The following is a 12821-nucleotide window of genomic DNA, read 5'->3' as shown; positions in this document are numbered from 1 at the left end:
TTCCTGGTGTCTGCCCTAATTTTTGGAAATGTTTTGACACCAAGTTGGTTCTCCTTTGGCCGGCGTCACACTAGCGAGTTTTACGGACGTAAGAGCGCAGAAAATACGTCCGTAAAACTCGCCAAATAAACGGCACAATTATTCTCAATGGGGCTGCTCCTATCAGCCGTATATTACAGTTAAGTATTATACGGCTTTCTACGGCCGTACACAATCAGGGCGCATCACCGCAACTCAATGTAAGTACAGATCACTCAGATTTCCTTCATTCCCCGGGGATTACAACCACGAGCGAGTGCATTAGCACAGCTCATGGCTGTAAAATAATTAACCCCTTCAGATGGATTACCTCGTGGGACGTGACGGTTCATCTGAGGGTATGTATCTTGTGCGTTTATTATTTTGCCAAGCGAGGGTTTGCAAATGGATTGAGAGAGCAATAAAATATTAAAACAATCTGTGTGTTTATTTAATTAAAATACTTTTTAATCGTGTGTGTGTGTGTTTTATTAACCATTTCGTACTATTGGATTAATAATGGATAGGTGTCATAATTGACGCCTCTCCATTAGTAATCTGGCTTAATGCCACCTTACAATAGCAAGGTGGCATTAACCCTTCATTACCCCATATCCCACCGCTACAGGGAGTGGGAAGAGTGGCCAAGTGCCAGAATAGGCGCATCTTCCAGATGTGCCTTTTCTGGGGTGGCTGGGGGCAGATGTTTTTAGCCACGGGGGGGGGGCAATAACCATGGACCCTCTCCTGGCTATTAATATCTGCCCTCAGTCACTGGCTTTACCATTCTGGCGGAGAAAATTGCGCGGGAGCCCACACCAATTTTTTCCGCCATTTAACCCTTTATTTTCGCAGCTACAGCGCTGAAATTTTGCACATACACACTACTAACATTAGTAGTGTGGAATATGCAAAAAAAGGGATATGAGATGGTTTACTGTATGTAATCATGTCTCGTATCCTGTCGGGTTTGTGCAGGAGAAATGAAAAGCCGGCAATTGAATTACCGGCTTTTCACAGATATCGGGCTGAATGAAATATAAATACAGTATATATATATATATATATATATATATATATATATATATATATATATATATATATATATATATATATATATATATATATATATATATACACTCACCGGCCACTTTATTAGGTACACCATGCTAGTAACGGGTTGGACCCCCTTTTGCCTTCAGAACTGCCTCAATTCTTCGTGGCATAGATTCAACAAGGTGCTGGAAGCATTCCTCAGAGATTTTGGTCCATATTGACATGATGGCATCACACAGTTGCCGCAGATTTGTCAGCTGCACATCCCAAAGATGCTCCATACAAGGCAGGATGGATCCATGCTTTCATGTTGTTTACGCCAAATTCTGACCCTACCATCCGAATGTCGCAGCAGAAATCGAGACTCATCAGACCAAGCAACGTTTTTCCAATCTTCTACTGTCCAATTTCGATGAGCTTGTACAAATTGTAGCCTCAGTTTCCTGTTCTTAGCTGAAAGGAGTGGTACCCGGTGTGGTCTTCTGCTGCTGTAGCCCATCTGCCTCAAAGTTCGACGCACTGTGCGTTCAGAGATGCTCTTAGGCCTACCTTGGTTGTAACGGGTGGCGATTTGAGTCACTGTTGCCTTTCTATCAGCTCGAACCAGTCTGCCCATTCTCCTCTGACCTCTGGCATCAACAAGGCATTTCCGCCCACAGAACTGCCGCTCACTGGATTTTTTTTCTTTTTCGGACCATTCTCTGTAAACCCTAGAGATGGTTGTGCGTGAAAATCCCAGTAGATCAGCAGTTTCTGAAATACTCAGACCAGCCCTTCTGGCACCAACAACCATGCCACGTTCAAAGGCACTCAAATCACCTTTCTTCCCCATACTGATGCTCGGTTTGAACTGCAGGAGATTGTCTTGACCATGTCTACATGCCTAAATGCACTGAGTTGCCGCCATGTGATTGGCTGATTAGAAATTAAGTGTTAACAAGAAGTTGGACAGGTGTACCTAATAAAGTGGCCGGTGAGTGTATATATATACTGTATATATATACTGTATATATGTTTTACCGAACATTTGAGCACATAAATCCATTAGATGTCGGTTTTGCAAGCCTGCGAGAAAATATCGCAATACGGATTACATACGGAGGATGCCATGCGCAAAATACGCTGACACACCCTGCCTACGGATCACTATTTTGGGAACATTTCTCCGTATTACGGCCGTAAAATACGGACCGTATTGGCTTACGCCGAGTGTGACGCCGGCCTTTGTGTGTGTTGCCTGAATTTGTCAGGGCTCTCAGACTACCAGGCCTACACCAGTCCCTCACCCACCTGTTACTGATCAATGTTTAAGCTAGAAATTCTGGTCCAAGCCCTGTCCGAAACCCTGTACCATGCATCCATGCTGCATAATTATACTATTTGTACTATGGGTCAATTAATGCCACTTTTCCTGGTGTCTGCCCCTAATTTTAGCTGTTTTGGCAGCTTTTGGGTTCCCCTGAAGGTGTTGTCTATGCGTTTGGTTTTGCCTCCCGTTGAATTCAGTGGGGTTCGGATAAGTTCGGCGAACATCGGGAAGTGTGCCGATCTGAGCTGAACCAAATCTTAACCCCTTAACGACAGGAGCTTTTTTCGGGTTTGCATTTTCGTTTTTCGCTCCCCTTCTTCCCAGAGCCATAGTTTTTTGTTTTTTTTTCCGTCAATATGGCCATGTGAGGGCTTATTTTTTTTGTGGGACGAGTTGTACTTTTGAATGACACCATTGGTTTTACCATGTCGTGTACTAGAAAACGAGAAAAAAATTCCATGTGCAGTGAAATTTCAAAAAAGTGCAATCTCAAACACTTTTTTTTTTGGCTCTTGCTAGGTTCGCTAAGCGCTAAAACTGACCTGTCATTATGATTCTACAGGTCATTACGAGTTCATAGACACCAAACATGTCTAGGTTCTTTTTTATCTAAGTGGTGAACAAAAATTCCAAAATTTGCTTTAAAAAAAAAAAAAAAACTGCGCAATTTTCCGATACCCGTAGCGTCTCCATTTTTCATGATCTTGGGTTGGTTGAGGGCTTATTTTCTGCGTTCCAAGCTGATTTAATTATACCACTTCTGTGCAGATACGTTCTTTTGATCGCCTGTTATTACATTTTAATGCAATGTCGCGGCGACCAAAAAAAGTGTTTCTGGGGTTTCAATTTTTTTCTTGCTACGCCGTTTAGCGATCAGGCTAATCCTTTTTTCTTATTGATTGGGCTATTCTGATCGCGATACCAAATATGTGTATGTTTGATTGTATTTTTACTGTTTTATTTTGAATGAGGCGAAAGGGGGGTAATTTAAACTTTTTATGGTTTTTTTTTTTTTTTCATATTTTTAAACACTTTTTTTTACTTTTGGTATGATTCAATAGCCTCCATGGGAGGCTAGAAGATGCCACAACTCGATCGTCTCTACTACATAGGAGCGATGCTCAGATCGCCCCTATGTAGTAGAATTACAGCATTGCTAAGAGTGCCGACCACAGGGTGGCGCTCACAGCAATCTGGCATCAACAACCATAGAGGTCTTCAGGAGACCTCTGGTTGTCATGCCGACGCACTGCTGACCCCCGATCATGTGATGGGGGTTCAGCAGTGCACGTATTTGCGGCCCGATGGCCGAAAGCGAATGTTAAATGCCTAGTTTATAGGCGTGGGCGGATCGTGATTCCGTCCACGCCTATTGCGGGCACATGTCAGCTGTTGAAAACAGCTGACATGTCGCAGCTTTGAGGTGGGCTCACCACCGGAGCCCACCTCAAAGCGGGGCTTCTGACGCGGGACATACTATTCCGTCCGACGTCAGAAAGGGGTTAAAAGGTTCGCTCATCTCTAGTTGTAACATTACTTTTACATTTCTTTTTTAGGGAACGGTGCATCTCAAAAATGGTCATCTAGAAGATTCGCCAAAGAATGTGACACCAGTAATTACAAGAGTATTTCAAGGTCAACTAAGAAACATTTGAAGGGACATGAAGATGTAACAAGGTCTCTTAAATAAACCAGACGTGCACATTTGATTGGTTCTGCATCTTCTTTTTAAGGTCATTCAATACTGATGGTGCCTGCTCTCCTGTGCCAGCTTAGTGTTGTGCAAAGCTTCGTGTAGGACCGTTTCAGCACTTCTCTATCATGTTTGGCAATGTAATATTTTATGACTGAAAATGCACTTTTCCAGGTTCAGTAAAAGATGTAGAAAACTAAACTTAAGCTAAACTTTGTGATTGTCCTAAATCACTGTATCTACTTTAGTGATATGCTACTGTAGGAACGTCAGATACTGTAATTATACTGTGAATCCGAAGTGTCTAGACTCTTTTAGCACAGAGGTCACTGACTCCGTATACTATCTGATACATATGAATTTTATACATATACATAGGTATTTCATACATATGAATTTTATATGTTGCAATTAAGCCTGTACAGGGATAACTTTACCATTAGTGACTATTCACTATGATCAGAAAATGGGTGATATATGAAAAACGTCAAAAGGTCAAAACAATACATTTTTAAATTTGCGTTTTTTAATTTTAGATGTGGTTACTGCTATCACTATGGCTATAAATGGCAATGTAAAAGCTTAAAGAAGCACTCACACTAACATTTTTATTCATTAAATGTGTGTACATGCATGTTATGTAATGTGAGTGTAATAATATACTCACCTATTTCTTCTTTCTCTGGTGTCCAATGCCATTCTTCTCTGTGACGTCACCACAATTTTGACTAGCTGGCTCGTTCTGTCCGTGAGCCGGAAGTCTGTTTTTTACAATGAAAGCTTATGGAGCCGTGTTATGTGCTATAGCATTTCATTGTAAAAGCCGCCCGGAGAATCGACGTCACGGAGGAGCCGAGCAGAACAGCGCTGGACGCCGGAGAAAGCAGCAGGTGAGTATATTATTACACTCACACTATATAACATGCATGTACACACATTTAATGCATAGAAAGGTTAGTAGGAGGACTTCTTTAAATAAGAATGTTATTTGTTAGGTGACAACATTTTATGGTAATAAAGGAATTAGGGATGTCTAGACTTCAAAAATTAAGACATTGCTAAGGATGGTGATAAGATTGTTTTGGGGTCTTTTTCTTGCAGGTGATAATAATGGTAGGATACGGAATCACATTTATGAAGCATCCTACAGAATAGTCAGATCACCGTTGAATTAGCAGTAAAAGTACATATTTTCCACATGCTTGTTTGCTAGAACATTACCCTTCATGGTCAAGAATATACATTTTATTTATTTAATGTTAACAACATATAGCGCAGCTCTATTCATACAGTAGGTTGTATAAACTCACATCAGCCCCTGACCACAGTGCGTCTCATCCAAATCCCTATCTCCATACTAAAACCAATTTTTGTAAAAGTCAATTAACCTAGGTTTTGGAAGTTGAAGGAAACATACACAATTGGAGAGAGAACATACTAATGACATGCACATGTTTAGTCCTGGCAACACTGATTTTCTGGGTGCAGAGTTAACTACAGAAAATGTCACCATTAAAATGTCTGTGTATTGCTCAGCACTACAAAATATGTTGCCTTTGTAAAGGCAAAAACAAAGAAAGAAATAACTAGTCTCTCCTAAGTCTGTACTCACACACATGATGTTCTTATGAAAGGTCTTAGTATAAAATAAAACAGGACAAAAACATTTCAGCTAACCCCCTGCTAAATGGTAATCTCAAGCAGGATATAGTGTCAATGGATATTCAAGAGTCTGTCCCAATAAGAGAAAGACTAGTCCGGTACATATCCAAATAATGTTAAGAATAATGACCTTTATTCCAACATATTAAATATCAACAATACAAAAAACAACTTGGTAGTAGACTCTTAGACGTCTCGGACCCTAGTGCCTGACTTCTTATGATTAGGAGTAGAGATGGGTGGACATCTGGATGTTCGGGTTCAACCGAACAGTTTCAAAAAGTTTGTGTTCAGGTACCAGTACAGTACCCAGACATGGACCCCATTGGGGCCCAAATGTCCAATGTTTGCCATTCTGTCATGTGCATGACAGCTCGGCAAACACCACTTGTGATTGGCGGTAAAATTATCACCGCCTGTCAGACAGCCGCGGTTCCCACTCTGTCAAAACCTAGCGTGAACCAGCTGCTGGGATTGGAGATATAAAGTTTACCTCTGGTCATTGGTGTCGGCTGATGGGACTACTGCTCCCATCAGCCGACGTCTGCTGCCTCTAATAACAGTGAAAGCAGCAGCTGCTCATGGGAGTATTCATCAGCTGGCGCCTGCGCTGTAAATAAATAAAAAAAAAAATGGTGTGGGTTCCCCTGTATTTTTGATAACCAGCCAGGCATAACTCACAGCTGGGGGCTGCAACCTTCAGCTTCAGCAAGGCTGGTTATCAAGAATAGAGGGATCCCCACACTGTTTTTTAAATTATTTAAATGAATAATTTTAAAAAATGGCATGGGGTCACCCCCATTTTTGACAACCAGCCAAGCTAAAGCAGACAGATGGTGGCTGGAATTTTCAGTCTGGTAAGGGATATTGGCCCCCCCATCCGACCATTATCGTATGCTAACCGAGTGTCTTCAGTGTGCTCAAAAAATAGTAGTTACTCACCGTTAACGGTGTTTCTCTGAGCCCATGACGGCACCACGGACAGAGAGAGGGGATCCGCCCACCAAGGACAGGAAACCTACAGATAAAAAGGCGGTACCTCTCTCCTGCATCAGTTGTTTACTAGAGAACGATGGGAGACTATGAACAGAGACTTATTTATTTAACATTACTTAATTGAGATACCGCGTGACTATTTACACTATTAGCATAAGGCACTATATTACTGTGCACACCCAAGAAGTGAAGGGAGGGAATGTACGGGTGCCGTCATGGGCTCAGAGAAACACCGTTAACTGTGAGTAACTACTATTTTCTCTGACGCCCATGACGGCACCACGGAGAGAATTGCAGAGATTTGTACATTAGGGAGGGACCACGGCTTCCAGAACCCTTTTACCAAAGGTAAGGTCCGAAGAGGAGGTAAGGTCAAATCTATAGTGCCTATAGAAAGTGGACGGTGAAGACCAGGTAGCAGCTTTACATATCTGCTCAATAGAAGCTCTGGCCTTCTCCGCCCAAGACGTTGCCACTGCTCTTGTTGAGTGCGCCTTGATATTTCCCGGGACGGACGGGTACGCCACTCGATGAGTATGACAGGCTGATGGCTTCTGTAATCCACCTTGCCAGGGTGCCCTTAGATGCTTTCTTCCCCTTCCGGGGGCCCTGGAAACACACAAAGAGGGAGGTATCCTCCCTACTCTCCCTAGTGGCTTCTATGTAATGCATCAGGCATCTCCTCACATCTAATGTATGCAATGCCTCTTCCTCTTTGTTTTTGGGATTAGGACAGAAGGAGGGCAGAGATATTTCTTGCGTCTTGTGGAAACGGGATGCCACTTTTGGGAGATATGCTGGGTCAATTTTCAGGATGACCCTATCATCGAGGATTTGCGTGAAAGGGGGGTTAGCGGATAGGGCCTGGATATCACTGACTCTACGTGCGGAAGTGAGAGCAACGAGCAAGGAAGTTTTAAGGGATAAGATTTTGATTGGAGCTTCCGTTAGGGCATCATCTAAACCTCCCTTTGAACCCTTAAGAACCAAATTTAGATCCCAGTTAGGGGTAACCTTCACAGGTAGAGGTCTTGATCTACCGGCTGCTCTGATGAATCTAGAAATCCACCGATTCCCTGCTAAATCATAGTTGAATAAGGCTCCTAGAGCCGCTACGTGAACTTTTAAGGTGCTTGTGGCCAGACCCAGTTCTAACCCTTTCTGCAGAAACTCAAGTATGGCTTTAAGAGGGACACCCTCCCCCATTTTGGCACCTGAAGATGAAAGAAATTTTTTCCATATTCTCCCGTATTGTTTGGTTGTAACAGGCTTCCTACTTTTCAGCAGTGTAGATACCAGCCCCGGAGAAAACCCCCTGTTTTCTAGTAACTCCCTTTCAAATGCCAAGCTGTCAAGTGCAAACTCTCCACCTGTGGATGATGAACTGGGCCTTGGGAGAGGAGGTTTGGGAGATCCGGCAGTACCCATGGATCGGAGATGGACATTCTCATCATCCAGGAGAACCAAGGCCTCTTCGGCCAGAACGGGGCTATTAAGATTATGTGAGCCCCGTCCTCCCGAATCTTCCTCAGCACTGCCGGAATCAGAGCAATAGGGGAAAAGGCATATGCTAGTTGATGGTTCCAGGGAATCAGGAACGCATCTAGAGATACAGGGTTCTCCAAAGGTGTTATTGAGCAAAAGGTGTTCACTTTTTTGTTTAGATGGTTTGCAAAAAGGTCTATATTCGGTTTGCCCCAGCTTACTGAGATCTGAGAGAACACTGACTGATTCAGTTCCCATTCTCCCTGTTTCAAGCGAGAGCGACTTAGATAATCTGCCCTGTAGTTGTCCACCCCTTTTATGTGAAGGCCCGATAGGGATTGAAGGTTGGTTTCGGCTATGTGGAAGATTGATTTGGTTATCTCCATCAGACTCTGAGAACGGGTACCCCCCTGGTGATTTAGGTACGCTATCACCACTTTGTTGTCCGACATTACTCTGACATGGTGAGACCGAAGGGGACCCAGGAACTCTAATAGTGCAAACTTGACCGCCAGCAGTTCCTTCATATTGGAGGACACCTTCTTCAGATGAGGTGGCCAAGCTCCCTGGGCTAACAGGTCGTTCAGGTGTGCACCCCACCCGCTGGGACTCGCATCCGTTGTTACTATCTGTGAGACTGGGGTTACCCATGGGATTCCTTGAGAAAGATTGTCTAGCGATGTCCACCAACTCAGTGACCGAATTGTGCTTGGAGACAAGTTGAGCCAACCTTCTAAATTTCCTTTTAGAGAGACTTCTTCTGACAAGATTTGCCATTGAAGCTCCCTTGAGTGTAACTGAGCCCATTGGACTGCCGGGATGCAGGCCGTCATGGATCCCAGGAGGGACATAGCTTGACGGAGGGTTATGTAGGGGGTGTCTCGCCTTTTTGGATACTAGACTTATGATGTTTTGAATTTTCCCCTCTGGGAGACGGCATTCTTGTTTTATAGAGTCCAGAGTAAGGCCCAGGTACTCCTGGATTTGGCATGGTAACAACCTGGATTTTTTTAAGTTTACTAACCAGCCCAGATTTTCTAGTGAATGTCTGATTGTCTTCAGCTGTTCCTCGCAATGTTGCGGAGAGGAACCGATTATCAAAAAATCATCGAGGTATGGCACTATCAGGGTATCTTGCTCCCTCAGGTGAGCCATTACCTCTGCCACTAATTTTGTGAAAACCCGTGGCGCTATGGCCAGCCCGAAGGGAAGGGCTAAAAACTGAAAGTGGCATAACACCCCTCCGATGTAGACTGCTATCCTGAGGTATTTTTGGTGATCTTTGTGGATGGGGACGTGATAATAGGCGTCCTTTAGATCCAGAACTACCATGAATCACAATGGGAACAACATTTTTATCGAGGTCTTTATTGTTTCCATTTTGAAAGACTGAATCTCCAGAAATTTGTTCAGATTTCTCAGATTTATGATCGTCCTGAAAGAACCGTCCGGTTTCTTTCTCAAGAACAGAGGAGAGTAATATCCTTGTCCTTTTTCTTGTAGGGGAACTTCCGTAAGAACCCCTTTGCTTACTAGTCCCATGACTTCTTTTTCCAACGCTAGCTGTTCTTCCTCCGAAAACCTTAGCGATGTTGTCATAAAGAAGGGGCGAGGGGATTTTTGGAACCTCAACTTCAGTCCTGATTTTATTATACTCAGCACCCAAGGACTGCTGGTAATTTTCTCCCAGGCCGAGAGGAAGAGGGACAACCTTCCCCCCACCTGGGGCAAGCATTCATTGGGCAGGCTTTTTGTTGTCGTTGGGGTTCCTATTGAATATGAACCCCTTGGTTTTGTTTCGCTTATCTTCCCATTTATCTTGATTTTTTTCCCGGTTTCCTTCGGAAGAACCTCTTGCTCCGAAAGGGCCTCTTGTACGAAGGAAAACTCAGGGAGGGAAAGGATTTCTTTTTATCCCCAGCTTTCTCTAAGATATCATCTAGAGTGGGTCCGAATAGGAATTCTCCTTCACAGGGGATGGTACATAATCTAGACTTTGTTTGGAGATCTCCTGGCCAACATTTAAGCCAAAGGGCTCGTCTAGCGGCATTAGAAAAAACCGCCGCTCTTGCTGATAATTTGATTGAATTGGCTGAAGCGTCCGCTAAGAAGGCAGCAGCTCCACGCATAAGTGGTAAAGTATTTAAAATTGAGTCACGAGATGATTTATTTTTGAGTTGGCTCTCTAATTGGTCTAACCATATCATCAGGGAGCGGGATGTACATGCAGCCGCGACTGCTGGTTTAAGGCCTCCACCAACTGCCTCCCATGAGCCTCTGAGGAAGGCATCTGCCTTTTTGTCCATTGGGTCTTTCATGACCCCCATGTCCTCGAATGGGAGGGCATATTTTTTTGATGCCTTAGCGATGGCCAGATCTAACTTAGGCACTTTATCCCAACAGGAGCAAGATTGATCATCGAATGGGTATTTCCTTTTTGGTGTGAGTAGTGCCTTTCTTACGGGTTTCTTCCATTCTTTCTTAATTAAAGCCTGGATTTTTTCATTAAGGGGGAAGGCCCTTCTCTTTTTTTGGTCGAGCCCCCCGAACATTACGTCCTGAACAGATTTTTTGGGGTGAGAGTCTGCCAACCCCATAGTGCTTCTGACAGCCTTAACCAGACTGTCTGTTTCTTCTAAGGGAAAGCAACTATGCCCTCCAGAGGAGGACGATGATGATGAGGCCGAGGAGGAAGAAGAGGTGGAGGTGTCTGAATCCATATCCTCCCCTGAATCCCCGGACTCAGGAGACTGGGATCTGTGCTTGGTCTTCCTCCGCTTTTTCCCCCCTTTAAGGGACTTAAAGGTCTCTTCTACCTGGACTTTGATCAGGTTTTTAAGGTCCGCTGCGAACCCGGGGAGGCCCTCTGATGCGGTCTGTTGGATACAAACACTGCAAAGTCTCTCTTCCCACGAAGATGGAAGATCTTCTCTACACAGAGCACAAATCTTATGCTTAGACTTGCCTGTGCATTTCTTCCCCTATAGTGAGGAAGCACAAAGATAGGCCCTCACTATCACTAACTTTCACGTAGATCACTTACCACCTTATGGACCCATAAATACCGGTTGGGAGTGATCCAATGTCGGTCTATCCTTAGAGCCGGACGCTGTGCTGGACTCCTTGCTGCGCAGTGATCCAGAACGCCCTTTACCGGTATCCTGGTGCTCTTTCTGGGGACGTTGCTTCTGCTGCTGCTGTGGCGGTGGAGATGCCCTGGACAGGGGAGATGCCTGTTCGACGTCGCTCATGACTGGTGAGCGCTGGTCGGTCTCCATAGGAAGCGTCTGCCCCCACGTGTGTGCTCACTAAATAGCGGTGGAAGGCGCCATTTATTTATTTATTTTTTAAATATTCCCGCGCATGCGCAGCTCCGGCGCGATCGCACAGAATCTTGCGCCTGCGCCGATCGCCGTATGTAGCGAGTCCGCGAGTGCGGCTCATTTAGCCCTGAGCGCGCGCGCCGACGAGAATCCCGGCGCGAGCGGTGCCGCAGCCAGCCGCGTGTGCGCAGAGACTCCTCCTGTTAAAATCCCGGGGAATCTCGCGCGTGCGCAGCGGAATCCAAGATGGCACCGCGCATTACCTTCTTGCTGGCTTCCCGGAACCCCGGGAACCGGAGATGTTGGCTCCTATCCACAGAGGGACCCTCCTTGGATAATGCTGCTGCCGGTGAGTCTTACCTAGAGAGGCGGCCATAGACCAGCCACCTCTCTCCGCGCACCCTAAAGGCCTACTAGCCCCAGCGGTGGCGCTTCGGGTCACCACACCAGCCGAGGCAGGGGGGCCCTCGCTGCCTGAATCGAGCTGATTGGCCCCGGCATTGTCCACGACGAATCTTCTCTTGACGACACCACGGAGGTGAATCTGTAGGTCTCCCATCAAGGACAGGAAACCAACTGATGCAGGAGAGAGGTACCTTTTTTTTATCTGTAGGTTTCCTGTCCTTGGTGGGCGGATCCCCTCTCTCTGTCCGTAGTGCCGTCATGGGCGTCAGAGAAAATATGTTAGACTTCCCGTGGCTGCATGTCTCGCAGCTGTTCAACTGCCACACCACATGCAGGGATTGCCTGTTTGTTATGCAATCACTGTATGTGCTGCTGTCCAATAGCATCAAGACATGCAACCACCAGGACTCGAACATATTTTTCGAGGATGCCGAAGACACTCGGCACACAAGCGTGTTCAGATAACACCTTATCCAAGCACATTTGCTCATCACTGGTGACCACTTAGGGCTCTGTTCATATGTTGTAATAGAAACATGTTGAACATATGTACTGGAAATGCTCTTGCTTCATATGCCAAAGATAAGAATAGGTACTATTTACCCGATTCAACCCGAGGTACAAAGCGTGCCCTATTGGCTCTTCCATCAGGGTGCTGCACTCTCCTGTACATTCTGCCACTGGAAAAATAGTATACTGCATGAAATACATTTTTAATTTTACAGTTGTGATCAGTGTGGCTACACTTTGACTTATGTCGGTTAATGCTCCCAATGTATACAGATGTGAACATGACCTATCAGACTCATTTGCATTTTTGGCTTCATGTATATAGATCCATTGACGTAAAGTCATCCCTGTACACGTAATGTTT

The 12821-nt window shown here is 44.9% G+C and overlaps 1 protein-coding gene across 5 annotated transcripts in view; it reads left to right on the top strand.

Annotated features, from left to right (window-relative positions):
• Positions 1-11565, top strand: part of MLF1 (myeloid leukemia factor 1) — a 59781-nt gene extending 48216 nt beyond the window's left edge. For all 5 annotated transcript variants that reach the window (XM_077290680.1, XM_077290679.1, XM_077290676.1 and 2 more), the window contains one exon: positions 3940-11565. In XM_077290680.1, coding sequence (XP_077146795.1) covers positions 3940-3970 — 31 coding nt within the window. In that variant the 3' untranslated portion in view covers positions 3971-11565. The remainder of the gene's footprint in view (positions 1-3939) is intronic.
• The last annotated feature ends 1256 nt before the right edge of the window (positions 11566-12821 follow it).

The sequence above is a fragment of the Ranitomeya variabilis genome, chromosome 2 (assembly GCF_051348905.1).
Source record: "Ranitomeya variabilis isolate aRanVar5 chromosome 2, aRanVar5.hap1, whole genome shotgun sequence".
In the NCBI taxonomy this organism is placed as follows: Eukaryota; Metazoa; Chordata; class Amphibia; order Anura; family Dendrobatidae; genus Ranitomeya; species Ranitomeya variabilis.
Note: the sequence above shows the minus strand (reverse complement) of the source record. Positions and strands in the feature narration are given on the sequence as shown.